Source organism: Astyanax mexicanus, chromosome 6 (assembly GCF_023375975.1).
Source record: "Astyanax mexicanus isolate ESR-SI-001 chromosome 6, AstMex3_surface, whole genome shotgun sequence".
Lineage (NCBI taxonomy): Eukaryota > Metazoa > Chordata > Actinopteri > Characiformes > Acestrorhamphidae > Astyanax > Astyanax mexicanus.
The window spans coordinates 38,452,244-38,467,158 of NC_064413.1; the positions used below are offsets into that span (position 1 = coordinate 38,452,244).

The 14,915-nt window shown below is 36.1% G+C and overlaps 2 protein-coding genes across 3 annotated transcripts in view; both read right to left on the bottom strand.

The window, feature by feature from the left end:
* The window catches only part of cep192 (centrosomal protein 192), a 30,669-nt gene extending 22,018 nt beyond the window's left edge, over positions 1 to 8,651 (bottom strand). The window contains exons 1-17 of one of the 2 annotated variants that reach the window (XM_007250436.4): positions 8,338 to 8,651; positions 6,624 to 6,832; positions 6,181 to 6,288; positions 5,804 to 5,958; positions 5,580 to 5,641; positions 5,358 to 5,499; positions 4,917 to 5,032; positions 4,045 to 4,143; positions 3,479 to 3,628; positions 2,994 to 3,147; positions 2,590 to 2,804; positions 1,686 to 1,805; positions 1,150 to 1,522; positions 888 to 1,028; positions 719 to 783; positions 412 to 630; positions 93 to 234 (exon numbers count right to left, since the gene is read on the bottom strand). In XM_007250436.4, the coding sequence (XP_007250498.3) occupies positions 93 to 234; positions 412 to 630; positions 719 to 783; positions 888 to 1,028; positions 1,150 to 1,522; positions 1,686 to 1,805; positions 2,590 to 2,804; positions 2,994 to 3,147; positions 3,479 to 3,628; positions 4,045 to 4,143; positions 4,917 to 5,032; positions 5,358 to 5,499; positions 5,580 to 5,641; positions 5,804 to 5,958; positions 6,181 to 6,288; positions 6,624 to 6,793 (2,431 nt within the window). In that variant the 5' untranslated portion in view covers positions 6,794 to 6,832; positions 8,338 to 8,651. Of the gene's footprint in view, positions 1 to 92; positions 235 to 411; positions 631 to 718; positions 784 to 887; positions 1,029 to 1,149; positions 1,523 to 1,685; positions 1,809 to 2,589; positions 2,805 to 2,993; positions 3,148 to 3,478; positions 3,629 to 4,044; positions 4,144 to 4,916; positions 5,033 to 5,357; positions 5,500 to 5,579; positions 5,642 to 5,803; positions 5,959 to 6,180; positions 6,289 to 6,623; positions 6,833 to 8,337 lie in introns of both variants that reach the window. The other variant, XM_007250435.4, reaches the window with a different exon arrangement.
* A 3,160-nt stretch (positions 8,652 to 11,811) lies between these two features.
* On the bottom strand, positions 11,812 to 13,372 carry LOC103040854 (sperm acrosome membrane-associated protein 4). Its single transcript, XM_007250444.3, has 3 exons — positions 13,182 to 13,372; positions 12,356 to 12,466; positions 11,812 to 12,258 (listed from the first exon to the last, which is right to left on the bottom strand). Exons 1-3 carry the CDS (start codon positions 13,237 to 13,239, stop codon positions 12,038 to 12,040), a joined length of 390 nt encoding a protein of 129 aa, XP_007250506.1. The 5' UTR covers positions 13,240 to 13,372; the 3' UTR covers positions 11,812 to 12,037.
* Positions 13,373 to 14,915: the final 1,543 nt, after the last annotated feature.

Here is a 14,915-nt window from a genome sequence, read left to right on the forward strand (position 1 = left end):
TAAAACAGAACAAAACACAGAACAAAACACAGGTCAAAATCAATTTTCTATTATGTCCTGCTTTAAAAAGAGTCAATATCAGAAACTCATACCTGGATTCATGGTCTCGTCTGCGTCACTGAGTTGGACTGTCTCACTATGAACTGAGTTTCCCCTGGAACAGAAATCAGACGGCCGAAGAAGAGCAAATGGCTCCCTTTTCTCTGGAGAGTTTATGACATAGCCAAAAGAGGGCTAAAAGAAAACAAAGTAGGTCAGATCTCCAGGAAAAAAAATAAAAGCAGCCATTTCTAATTAGTATATTGTAGTCAACTAAAATTGTTATTATCGTTAATATTATCAATAATATCATGCAGCTTTAATTTAGATGTTTAACCAGTTAATTAAGACCCTTACTCTTTTAAAACTCACCCTTTTAACAAAATCCTCTTCACTGCTCCCTAAACAGCCCAAAGCCTCAGACCGCTGCTGAAAAAACTCCCCTAAAGAAATGCGCAAATAACTTTGGTTCCCTTTCTCAAACTCAGTTGATGCTTGGGAAGCACGCATTAGAATGTGACTACTAGAAGGAACTTTCCATGAGGTGTCTTTAAGGACCATACTGGCATTAGCTGCTTCAATCTTCTCCTCCTATAACAAAAAAACAGAAAGACTGTAACTTCCCACTTTCATGCAAGTTTTTAATAGCAAAATAAAGACAGAAGGTGATATTTCTAACCTGCATAAACTGATGCTCTTTTTCAAACTCATTCTGATCTTCAATAATTTTTTCCATGGCCTGATCTGAATTATGGAGGTTTTAAAAGCATTAGTAGATTATATATTTAGACATTCATTTTATTATTTAATTTTTTTTGACATGACACAAAAACATTTACTGTACTTACTGCCGCCAACAAAGTCCTCCGACTGGACAGAGATATTTTCTTGCACATCTGTCCCCACTTCTTTCTCAAAAGAAGAGTAGTAGGCAAGATCAGTCACCCACTTCCCCTCCTCGTTTTGGTAGACAACACTATGACCGGCATCTGCATTAAATACAGACGTGAAAATACATATGAGAGACCACCACTAAACGTTTTACAGAATTTAACAACTATTGTTAGATGCAATTTAATTATCAGGGTTGCACTGATAATCTTTACCCACTTTGAAACTCCAGTCCCATGTCACTTGGACAGCGATTCCAAATGTCACTATGCTCATCCTGTTTCTGGTGGCTGTTTTGAGAGAGGTACTTCGCCTCCAAAAATTCTCCTGGTTGCTCCATGCTGCTGGAAGAACTGACCCGGTTCCCACAAAGACTTCCACGAAGCCCGGAAGTCTGCCCTGGTTCAAATGTTTCCTCACATTCTCCAGGAGGGTCTTTAACAAATGAAAATTGAAAACTGCTCTGAGTGCCTTGAAGAATAGCAGCAACTGAGGCAGCATCCTGGGAATGGTGGCCAGCACCAGCCCTAAGGTATACGGAGTTGAAATGTTCATCTGGAGATGAACCAGAGTGTGAACTATCCATGGCATCCTGTCAAAAGAATGGTGGTAGTATTATAACCAGAGTTAGAAGAGCACAAAATCTGTCTCAAAAACAAACCTACGTGAATGAAACATTTGGGGCAGTTTCCCCAGACACTACAAATGAGTAAAACAAAATGTATTTAAATTTTAAGAAAAAGTTCAGAACTCACCAAAGCTTCTTGCCTGCCCTGATTCATACTCCAGTTAACTGGAGAAAGAATCGCAGGTCCAGAACTCTGAGCAGAGGGTTCAACTTCACCTGTACCAACCGGGCCCACACGGTCTCCCATCTGCTAGAGGAGCAAATCAAAGCAAGCAATTAAACACTAATCAATAAAATGTATACAGGATTACTCCTGTCAATCTTGGCTTACTCTTTTACAGAAAGTTAATTATAAAAGGTCATTACACTATTGAAACTTACCTAAAACTCAAATTCATAGTGTTCTCTGAATAGTGTCTTAAACTTAGTATTAGTCTCTTAACGTTCAGTACATAAACTACATTTTGTCAAGTTATATAAATGATTTTCATTTAAGTATGCATTTTTCCTAAACAAACTAAAAAAATGACTATAAAATCAAAAACCCAAATTTCTAATCACTGAGGCAACGCAGTTTAGCTCTTAAAACCTGCATTTTACAAAATGTAGTTGAAAAATATTATACATTAAAAGAAGTTTAAACAATAAGTTAAACTATGTATAATAATGTGAGGTGATGCATATTCAATGTGAATTTGTTAAATTTATCGGTCAATTGTACTGTGCAGAGCCGCTCAGTGGAAAATAATAGAGATGTTCAATCTCAAACTTGGCTAGTCACTCCACTCGCGCTGCCTGATCAGTGTGCCACTCATAGAAGCCTCTGAGCTACTCAGAGCATGTGCATTAGAGATTTTTACTAGCACTAGTCTATCGTTTATTTCTTCCCGCAAACGTGTAGTGTTTATCGCATGGACATATGGGCAACCTAACATTACATTTCTGATCTGGATGTTTTCCACCTGATTGTGATCTTTTGAAAAATACATGATCGGACCGTGGACACATTCCTAGTATGCAATGTGGTCTACCTGGCTATGCCCAGTAATGCCAGGTCGTCCAAATCCAGGTATTTGAGAGAGCAGCTGATGCACATCCTCGCCCGATCCACTTCCTCCAACAATACCCAAACCCCGAAGGACATCATAGGTAGTCTGGACACCAGTGGTTAATGGGATTGTAGACACACCACCATCATTTCCATCCTCCTCACTACCACTACTCCCATCACCCCCTCCACCATCCCCTAAAATCACAAGTACACAGAGAGCAAGTAAGTAACTCCATAATCTAAAGTACAACAGAGATCACTACTGACAATAAGTAACTCTATAACTAGTGTTGCACTATTACTCATATGTCCCTGAAGATCACTTCTTCATTAGGAATATAGTGAATAAGTAAGTATATTGTACAGACTTTGCATATTAGTCACCTGTAATCGGTATGTCAATTACTTGTCCCTCTGCGGAGCGCCGATGTTCAATGCTGGTTCTAGAGTCTGGAAATTGTGCATCAGGCTGAGTTTCATCATCAGAGCTTCCACCTTCAAGACCTGGTCTAAAATGAGGCCGATGGCTTTCCCCAACCTATACATGCACACGAACGCGATAGCACAAATGATGAGGCACTACATATAAAATCAATCTACGTTAACAAGACTGCACAAATTTCTAAATCTGTATATTACACTTTTTACTGTAATGCATATTAAAATTACTGCACATTAAATTAACATTTCCCACAATATTTTAATGCAGCATATTAAAATGTTATATGTTTCCCCAATACACAAGTAAAAATGATGCTTTGAATATATTTTAGTAATTACATTAATTTAACTTTGAAAAATACATTTTTGCAGTTAAATGAACAAAATAAGCTAGTTTAACATAGATAATGGTTGCGTTATGTACTCACCAGTTGTCTGGAAGTACTGGGCAACAGAAATCTGGCTCTGCAGCGAGTCTGTGAGGCTTCCAGTTCATCTTCTGTGTCTTCCTCATCACTGGCAGGACATGAGTCCATACCAGTTGCAGCCAATCTCACATCAGGCATGCAAAATCCTCCCTGAGAAGAAGAAAACACACAAAAATAAATACACAGAAGCATTTTACAGAAGACACAAGCGATAAAGTTGTTATTCACAATAACAATATCATGACACTGCGAGTTTGCAATCTACAAAATAGTGCAAGACGAATCTCTATGTTACCAAGAAATATGTATTTATTGGTGTCAGTTACACAAAATTTTAACTAAACAAAACGTAAAAGTAGAAAAAAGTAGAACAGTAAAATCAGAATCTTTTTGTTAATTAGAAAAGTGTTCAGTAAAAAAACAAAAACAAAAAAACAGAAATACTGTTACATTTATCTACAAAAAGATACAGAAGTATAACAAGGAAATAAACAGAATTATTCCTCTTTTCTAAATTAAGAGGTTACAGGTCTTGCAGTGTTGAGGGTTGAAGCCCAGACCCTTACCTGTTCATAGTTGTCAAGGAAGTTGTTTCGGTTTTTGGAAGTTGTATTTGGTTCAGTGAAACAGAGTTGTGATGAACCAGTCTGACTGCCAGGTTGCTCCTAAAAAAAGTAATTATATTTTTACATATGCATCTAAATAAACACACAGAGCTCCAGCATGTGACTGAAATAACTCCCTTTTTATGTCTTAGGACACTATTGAGTATGCCTGAGTTGTACAGTGGTATTAGAACATGGTTTTCCGGCACCGAGTGGTCGAGCGGTCTAAAGCGCTGCCACTATAAGCAAAATAGGCCTTGCTCCCTCCGGGTGGGTAGATGGAGCTCTCTCCCCACATCACTCCAAAGGGTGATTTCCGCAGCACAGGGTGTCTTTGAGCTGATGTACCAGAACGGCAATGCTACATCAGCAGCAGCTCAAAAAAGAATGCTTGTTTGTGTTGGGGCATTGCTAGTGATAAGGGGAGTCCTAATGAGTGGGTTGGGTAATTGGCTGAGTAAAATTGGGGAGAAAATGGGGGGGGAATTTTTAAATAAAATTATATTAGTACATGGTTTTCCCATACAGTCTATTATTATCTCACCAACATTACAATGCTTTACTGAGTGCTATAACATGGCTCAGCCACTGACGTGTTCTTTTTTATGCAACCAGTACTTATGTATTTTGATGATGAATAAGTGTCCGAATTCGAATTAGTAAACTAAATTGTCCCTCCCTATGCAGTTCAATAATAATAATGACGTAGTGGGCATATACTTTGGTCACTTCCCCATATTTTATATACTTAGTACTTATTCAATGTGGTGGCCTACATTATCGTTACTTAATGTTAAAGTTAAACAAAAAACAAACAAACAAAAAAAACTTACAGCAGCAGGAATTTCTTGGCCCTCAACCCGGCCTCTCTGCATTGATGGTGGAACCAATTTGCTAAAGTACAGCTTCAATTCCTCATCAGGCAGGTGGTTTATGTCAATGTCATCATCTGAAATTTGGAAACATACACAGAGTACAGTACTGTGCTGGACATGAGTAATTGGCTATTTAACGTTTTGCCCGATGCATCATTTGTAGTACACTTTGAGATAAATCAGCAGTCTTTTAAGTCTAGAGTTGAAAGGATTCCAAGTTTTATATGTACTGCATTTTGCAATCACACAGATGAACTTAATTATTTTGTCCATTATAACCGTGATATTAAATTTGGCATTTAATCTCCATTGAAACATCAGTGAATGGCAACATAACTAGATCTTAAATTCTGTGAAATTCTGTTTAATCCTCTGTTAAATTATACTTTATTGAGTTACCTGTGGTGTCACTGTTTAAGCCTTCAAGTGACATGAGCTTCTCATTTTCCAGGAAGCTGGCAACACTACCACTCAAGCCATCACTGTCTGGAGCCTCACTACCTGGACTCTCTTCCTCTATAGTTGCAGGAAGTAATGTAGCCTAAACAAAGAAAACAAACAAGAATAAACATCTGGGCCAACACACTGGAAGAAAGTGACAAAAAGGTTGTGAAGGCATACCTGAGCAGCTGCAGTTTCTTTGCTTCCAATGTGAGAAAATGTCAACAGTCCAGTTGAAATATCTGAAAAAAAGATTTGAGAAGCTTTGAGTTCAGGGTCAGCTAATACACTGCAAGCTCTATCTTGCAAATATCAATTCCTACATCACGTTAATCTTACGGATCAGTTGAGAAATTAAAATAATAATAATAATAATAATAATAATAATAATAAACTTTGCGTACCATCAGGGTAGTCAGAAGGTCGTGCAGGAAGAGCTGGGGCTTCCAATTTTACTGTAGAAGTTTTAGACCTGGACACGCATTCCGATTCATCCAAATTAACATTGACCAACAGATCTGAGAAGCGATTAGCAGCAATAAATTCACCAGCATCTTCCCTAAAATTAAACACATTTCATAAAATATTAATGCATTTAATTGACTTAAATTTAAATGATTACTTTTTTTATTAGTTAAGGGTCTTGAGAAAAATCTATAAAGTCTACAGTGTCCACTGTTTGAAAACAATAAATATTTCTGACCAAAATAATCCCTAAGACAATAAATCCTCCCAACATTATGAAAAATTGCAAGACAGAAACTAAATTTAGAGCACTCACAGATCATCTTTAAAGCTGAGTGCAAACTTTCCCCTCTCGCTGTTTGAGCCTTGAGAGCCCAGCGAATGACGAACATCATCTAAGTAAGATGCTTGAACATCAGTTAACCTAAAAGGAGAAAAGTAAAGATGCGTAAAGATAAACAAGTGAGGAACACCAGTAAAGGTCATAACCATCTTAAACTTATTCTGCTTAAAACCATAGACTAAAATAAAGGCTGAAATAAATTTACACAAAATCACTTTTAATCTACTTTAATTTATTTATTTTATTGCTCAAAAAAGGTAAATACATGTTTAAAAGTAATGTAAATATATGTAATAATTATTTAAAGCATAATTGACAAAACATGAAAAAGTGAAATACTAGGAACAAGTAGCTGTGTGAAGATGCAAGTTATGAAGGACTATAATGAAGTTAACCCACAAATGGGAGTCTCCCACCTGTTGTCCGCAGTAGCTCTAATTTTAGCTACAGTGGAAGCAGCCATGGGCACCCCAAGAGTAGAACCCAGGGTTACATTTCCCAGAGTAGCACAGCCACTACCGCCCAGAGAAGTGTTGTAGAGGAAGCTGGGAAACGTCTCATCTTCAAGGTTTTGGAAGCTATCCATGTCTGCGTGACTCACTGACACAAGGGCTCACCACATGAGCTGCAAAAAATAAATAATCCGTACATGTGAGAAGCGCAAAAAATGAGCCAGATATTGGTCCGGCAACAACAGGGATCTTTGGAAAGCAATGTAGATTGTATAAACAAGACCCGATTAATGTTTAAAGCAGTTTAAAAGCTAGTTTCCATACAGCCACTTGTCCTGTGTCAAAGGTAAAAATATACAATCTTAATGCAATTCCTTTAATTTTCTTCTGTTAGACATGTATTCTTAGTTTAACTTGTTCTCTTCATTTTAAAATGCATTCTCTCAATGTAATGCATCTTTTCTTCAGTTCCATAGCTAACTATTGTCCTCTGTATAAGAATGTTTTATCAATTAAGTGACTCATTCTCTTAGCTCAATGACTTTTCTTTAAAGACGTGTTCCCTGAGTTTAATAACTTGCTCCTTCACTTTAGGAACACATTCTATTAAAATAATGAATAGTTCCCTCATTATAAAAAGCATTATCAATTTACCTACTTGTTCCCCAGTTTAATACTGTGCTCCCTCAATAAAGAATGTATTCTCTAAATGTAATGACTGTTTGTTTCAGTTTCAAAACTATTTTCCTCCATATGATAATGTGCTCTCGCTTTAATGATTTGACCACTCAAATGAAGAATGTATGCTTTAAATTAAATAACTTATTGGAAATTCTCTTGATGTGACTCATTCCCTGAGTTTATTAACATGCTCCCTTTCTTTAAGAACATGTTCTCTCAAATTAATGACTAGTTCCCTCAGTTAGATAACTGTTTTCCTTGGTATAAGAAAGCAGCTGTTAACCTATTGACTGATTCCCTTGGTTTAAGTACAGAAGACAACTCTTTTCTATGGTATAAAAAAAGTGTTGCCAATTTAGTGACGCACTTACTTGATTTAATTAACGTTACTTGTATTCTCAATTTCAGAATACAGTGCAAATTTGATGTCTCCTTCCCTGAGTTTAACAGCCAACTAAGTGAGTGCTTCTTTTAACTCATTGACTTAACTAACTAATGCGCTAACCTGGCCAACTAAACATAACAGTATAAGTAACTTAGGCGTTCTCAATTTAATAACTCGTTTCCTTTGGCTAAAAATCATTACTCAACCTTTTAGTAGTGCCAGGTTAGGAGTGCAGTTTGTTGACAAGCTAGCTAGCTGGCTATCAAACAAGTTAAGACAACTGCTGAACTAGCTGAAAGGCTGGCTATCTAGCTAGCAAGCTATTTGAATAGACAATAAAACATACGTCTTCCATCTAATCTTAGTTAAATAGTAAACAGGATATTTTTTGAAGCTGTATGTTTAATAATTCACGTAGTTAGCAGCGTTAGCGGTGACTGTTAGCTAGCAGCTAGCTAACTAACTACATGGCGTTAGCTAACTGGAAACTCGCCCAAAACAAACGGAGTTACGGACTGCGCTCTTATTGTTGACCAACGGTAACTACGCACAGCCACACACACACAGGGCAGAAAACTTCCCCACCAGCTCCATGTATCCATTAAAACTTACCATATTCACTACTGCCCTCATTAATCCCACATTCCTCCTGTACAGAGGGAACACCACGAAGCCGTAGCCGCCGCTACCACCTCTAACGTTACGGAAAATGTCTGTAAATTATCCCTTCGCCACTTCACCACAGCAACGCTCAGAAACCACAGCTGATACACAAACAAGCTGCATTCATTCGCTCCTTGTCGCTGACTTTGTTGAAACGGTAGTAATTCTGTGTTTCAATGTGTTTCAACCACCAAACATTCACTAACTCCACAAACAGCAGGATAACCCCCCCTTAACAAACTTCATCCATAACCGAACAAGCCCGCCTCTACATTTCTGTTAGTGGGCGGGGCTTACGGAAACGATCACTCTGATTGGAGCGCCGCGTCTCATTCATTTCAAACACCAAACCAACCAATCCCGAGTACAGTCCGCTATTTTGAAACATACTAAGGGCAAAAATCCAAAATCTGACAGTAATTAGACATTCAATCTGATCTAAAGAAACATAACTCTCTAATCTACCACTCTGAATATAAATGCAGTAATGTAAAGAACACAAACTGATCCTTGCTGTAGACTACAGTCTAAAATATACAGCCCTGGAGAAAAATATGGTACTATGGTAGTTTCTGAATCAGTTTCTCTGATTTTGCTATTTATAGGTATATGTTTGATTAAAATGAACACTATTGTTTTATTCTATAAACTACACACAACAATTCTCCCAAATTCCAAATAAAAATATTATCATTTATTTGCAGAAAATGAGAAATGGCTGAAATAACAAAAACGATGCAGAGCTTTCAGGCCTCAAATAATGCAAAGAAAACAAGTTAATATTCATAAAGTTTTAAGAGCACAAAAAAATCAATGTTTGGTGGAACAACCCTGGTTTTTAATCACAGTTTTCATGCATCTTGGCATGTTCTCCTGCACCAGTTTTACACACTGCTTTTTGATAACTTTAACTTTATGCCACTACTAGTGCAAAAGTTCGAAAAGTTCAGCTTGGTTTGGTGGTTGTGATCATTCATCTTCCTCTGAGGTTCCAGAGGTTTTCAATTTGGTAAAATCAAAGAAATTTAATTCAAATACTGAATATAGTCAAATAGTGCAATTTAATTCAATTGGAATCCTAATAAGTAATAAGTAATAAAATTAAACCTGAAATTTGCTTACTTTCAAATTACCTTTTGAAAAATGGTATTTCCTTAAATACTGATAATCATGTTTGCCTAAATGCACACAGTGATAAAGGTTTTGTAGTTATGGTGTTTTGGTGCTGTTGTTAAGGCAGAAAGTCTGAGGGTGGAATGAGACAAATGTTCACAGGCCACAAACCTCCAGCTGCTGCACACAGCTGAGACTCTTCATGACAGGGCCCTCCAATCCATACGGTATATAGTCATAACAGCTGTTAGAGGACTGCATATCCCAGCAAAGACAGAGATTTTACATGTTTTCAGATGTTTCTAACATTTACTTTTTTTGTAGATTGTATAAACACCAGATGTCATGTTTTCTATGTTCATTTTCATTAATTAATATACATCCATTCCTGCATTCCATGCCTAAAAATTAGACTGTAACCCAGCAACACTGTTGTCACAACTTTGTCAGGTAATATTGCCACTTGGTCGAAAGATTACCATTTGACAACTTTCCAAAATTACAATCATGTTTCACCATTATCTCATTATATACTTTAGAACATTTCAACATTGTGACCTACATTGTGCAATGTTGTGATTTCTTCCCACATCACTTAAGATACATTTTGGTACATAAGATATCAAGTGTTTTAGGTGTTAATTAATCCCATTTGTCCTGGGAAGATGTCTGAAGGTGTGCAACAGTTCAGGGTTATCGTTGTCCCGTATTTATTAAAAAATATATTTGTTCTCTATTGGAGACAGGCCAGTCCAGTACCCGTACTCATTTCTTCCACAACAATGCCTTTGTAATGTGACCAGCATGTGTTTTTTACGCCTAACTAGTGGATGCCAAAATGTATAACCGCAAAATGCATAACTTTTTCTAAACATTTAGATCTTAACCCAACTGATGACACAGAAAACTGTAGAAAGTTCTGCAGTTTAAAAACATTTAGGAATATAAGAATTGTTTTGATTATGCAGTTGTTTGAAAATACAGTTGTTTATATAAGCCATTCATAAAATACAAACTAAAATCTTGAGCAGCCCATCTATGTTCATGTGTTTATATGACTATCAATTATCCTAAAAACAGTAATAAGCAAGTGGCATTTCTCCTCCTTATCAGACCAAATATAATATTAAGCATTAGGGAGCCAGATGCTAGCCACATGGCCACAAGAGTGCAGTACAGTCACAAATTTTCAGACAAGAAGAAGTTGACAATCTTCCTCAAACTTGTGCTATAACTATTCCTAATACCCTTATAAGACCTTTGTGAAAGTGGAGAACATTGGGCGTCCACTGTAGTTATGATGTTGTGGCTAAGGGGCTAACAGTCGTAGAGTTGTGGGAAACAGGGTGTGGGTTAAATACCTTTAAACCATGCAATAATGTTAATGAAAATTAACATTCACCAAAACCTATACATGCACCCATCACCAAATATGAGCCAATCCTCTCCAATATACTAATTTGTCTTGTAAGATTTTTCACTTGTGCATACATAAATTTTATGTACCCGTTTAAAGAAAAGAAAACAGGTAGCCGGGACTTCTGGATCATTTAAGGTTCAGATATCTGGGTCCTGTTGATTCTGCCAGATTTATAAGTGTTTACATTTGTGTTGAGTTATTTAAAGCTGTGGTGATTAGCAGCGCTACCACTGGTTGCATGTAGATGCAGGTACAAATCAGCCACAGAAAATGTAGAATTTCTTAAATGGAGAGAGGTTTAAAACTACAAGGTTTGTACAAAGAATTGTGAGTGCATAGATATTTGTTTTATGTAAAATCCCAGCCACTAGAGTTTAGAACAGACACCCTATGTAAACCCTAGATTAAGAAGCTCAAAAAAAGAGCAAATCTACAAGAGAAAGTGTACCTTCCTGTGCAATATGCAAAGTACTTCTCATTTAAAAAGGACTGGATAATGAGTGGATTCATATACAAAAGACGCTCTTGAATTGCCTTTAAAATAAATATGGTTTGACTGATACTACTCAAACTATTTAACTATTATAGCTGGTTAAAATGTCCAACCATTGCATGTGGCTTTTGGGCCATAATTGTAATTAGTATATACAAAAACCATTACAACTAAACAAATACTGCTGCTTTGGCATCTAAATGATGTGTTTCAGGTAAGATTCAGAGTTGCTGGAAATTTAGTATGTAGCACTTTGACTAACCAGAAAGAAATAAAATCTAAAGACAGTTGTCCTTCAGTTGTAAACACTAAATGTTACGGGGTAAATTTGGAGGAAGAATAAAAATTCCAATTATTTAGGCTTAATACAAAACAAAGGATAAAACCTTTTATTCAAAAAAGACATTTATTCAACACACTTAAGAATTTTAAACTGTTACAATTGTTTCACCAACATTTAAAACACTTTCTATAGTCAAATTCAATGTTGACCCATTTTTCAAAATTAAATGTTGCCCTTCACTGTAAAATCTAAACTTGGCAAAAACACAAAGATAACCCAAGTGCATAGGACACAAACATTTTGAAGACTTTAACTACATCAGTACAATCCCTTTAAACCCTTAATATACACCTGTTTGAGAAATAATTGTATGGGCAACAGTTAATATAGTCAGTGTAACAGATGCCATAAGCGCACCAGGGCTTCCATTACAGTAGTCTTCTTCACAGCAGTTCTTGGTCATGGTGTACAGGGTTTTATTTGAACTGAACTCTATAGTGGTAGTCTTGTTGCAGTCTTTTACTGGAAGGCAGCCCATCACCTTTATATCTAGGACAGAGGCTAAAAGGAAATACACCATTCAGTACAAATAGCTATACAACATAGCACAACGGTCTGGTCTGTATAGTCGTTTAGTAAGAGAGCAAACATTACTCACCTGCCTTACCAATTCCAACAAAACATTGCTCCTCATAACTGCAGTTGGTTTTGGTAGTGTAGCACACATCCCAGAACCCAAGATCACACCGAAAGCACTCAAGAGTTTGTCCTAGAAAGCAGAGTTTGAGATTAATCAGTTAGGGCCACTTAAGTTAAGACCATTAACTTGGAAAAACAACAATTTATTAAACAGTCATTTAAAGTGACTAAAATATGCAGCATCTAATTAAACACTTTCTGTAATATAAAACACAGTTGGTCTGTTTTGTTAAGCAATGATAAAATCGATTGACACCCTTAGATGCATATAATTTATCACTCTAATAAAATGGTCACTGCACAACTCATCTTTTAATCCATGAAGCACATCTTGTCTTCATACTAAATGGAGTTTACTTCACAAAATATGGAAAATATGGCTAAAATGCAGTTATGTAAAATATACATTTCAAAAATAAGTACACACTTTCAACTTCAATTAAAGGCAGATCACTAATGAACACAAATACCACAACTAAACCAAACCATTGACTACCACACTTACCCAGTTACAAATTAATTGTATTGGTTTCAGGTGTGTTTACAAACCCAGAGAAGCCCCTCCACACAGGTGCACGTGTTCAAAGGATTAGGGGAATCAATTGTGCAAAGCAGAAACGTGCCTTCCTCCATTTTTCTATCCAACTAACGTACACAAAATCTGACCACTTCATTTAAACTTATCTTAAAAAGATCAACCAGCTCAGGCCCATCCTCAAAACAGTAACGTTAGCTCCAGTGTTAACAGACAGGCCTGTGCTAGCTTTAAACAGCGAACATCTTACCTGAGCAAGACAGGGCAACCAGCAGCACCACAACCAGAACCGAGCTGAACCCGCTCATGTTTACCGCGGTCTGGTTGTAAACAGGCGGGAGATGCAGTGCTGCTCTACGCTCACTGCCGCTTTACCTTATGTGGATTTCCTACACACGCTGCACCCAATCATGCGTGCTGTGCGACTCGTGGGATTGTCATGCATAATTGCATAGTAGGCCAAACAGATAAACGTATTATCTTATTAGGCTTTCATCACAAGCAGCTGTGAGACAGTGACGTCTCAGACTAGCATGTGGGCTTCAGAATATAAATTTTATCCAAGAAGAAAGATAGGAGGTGGCTGTCTCTTTTTTAAATATGGTGTAATATTGCTCTCTTTATTTGGTCATTTTTAACCATAAATCATTTTAACTGAACATGCCGAGTGTTTTTTGCACATGCAGGATATTTTGTGCACTACTGTTTGCTTTCCAATTTGGCACTAATTCATCTCCATGCCGTACGGATTTTTAGTCCCCTTTCCTTTAAAAACAAAAAAGTTTTTAGGTAAAATTTCAATTATTATTCATTCATTCATTCATTCATCCATTGCATTGCGTTGCATTAAATGTTCAGTACCTTAATTAGTTTCTCAGTATCCTATAGATTGATAGCATCTTTATGACAGAAATAACAGAATTGTAAATATGCAATCAAACTGCATGAAACAAAGAAATATTTAAGTGAACATGCAGATTTGCGCACAGTTTTTTCACTCCCTTGTTCTGTGAAACATTCCTCATTATATTTAAAAAATATATATGTAAGTAAGTATGTATGTATGTGCATATTTTTTAGCTACTTAGTTCTTTGAGATATTAGAGACTAATGGCATCACAATGATAAAAAGAGATAACAGAATGTAAAGAAATGTGTATAAAACCATAAATTATTAAATTGAGAGAGTGTTTGTGCACCATGTTTTCTTTTACTCCATTTTTTGGTGAAAAATTCTAATTATTTAGTCTTTGTAGGTAATTAGTCAAATATTATTATTATTTGTATCATATATGTTAATATATGATACAATTGTATTGTATGAGTTTTTTTTGTATATTTTAATATACAAACTAATAACACTGGCATTGCAAAAGCTTTTGCTGCAATATATTAATATATTGTGCCTTCCCAGTTTGTCTGTATGTGTATGTTGGTTGGGATTTAATGTGGGCTTAAACTAAAAAAATGAAGGGTTTAGTAGATTTAAGATATTTTTCTATTGCTCATGTTTTGTTGTTGTCAGTTTTTCATTGCTCAGTCACATAACAGTTTTCATATTTACTTTTTGTCAATGTAAGTAAAAGCAATACATGATTGGTATCAGAATACTAACCTTAAGCCAGTTTACAGCACTCTGCACTTTAATTTAATCTATGTTTGTTCATCTGACTTATTTTAGTGTATTATATGTTTCTACAAGTCTCTTCCAAACATTTAATTACTTTATTAAATCTTTATTTAAATGTTTTATGTTCCATAGACCTGATTTATAGCACAAAATGTTAATAATAGTAAGAAAAATATCAACAGTCATGTGCCAGCAATAAGAGACAAATTTATGTGATTACATGTTTAAATTGGTATCAATATTCAGAAATGGGTCTGGGCTCATATAAATCAATCAATCATTCAATCTATTAATTAATCAACTTTTATTTCCACTTGGAATTACATTGAGGGTGACCCTCATTTTCAATGCAGT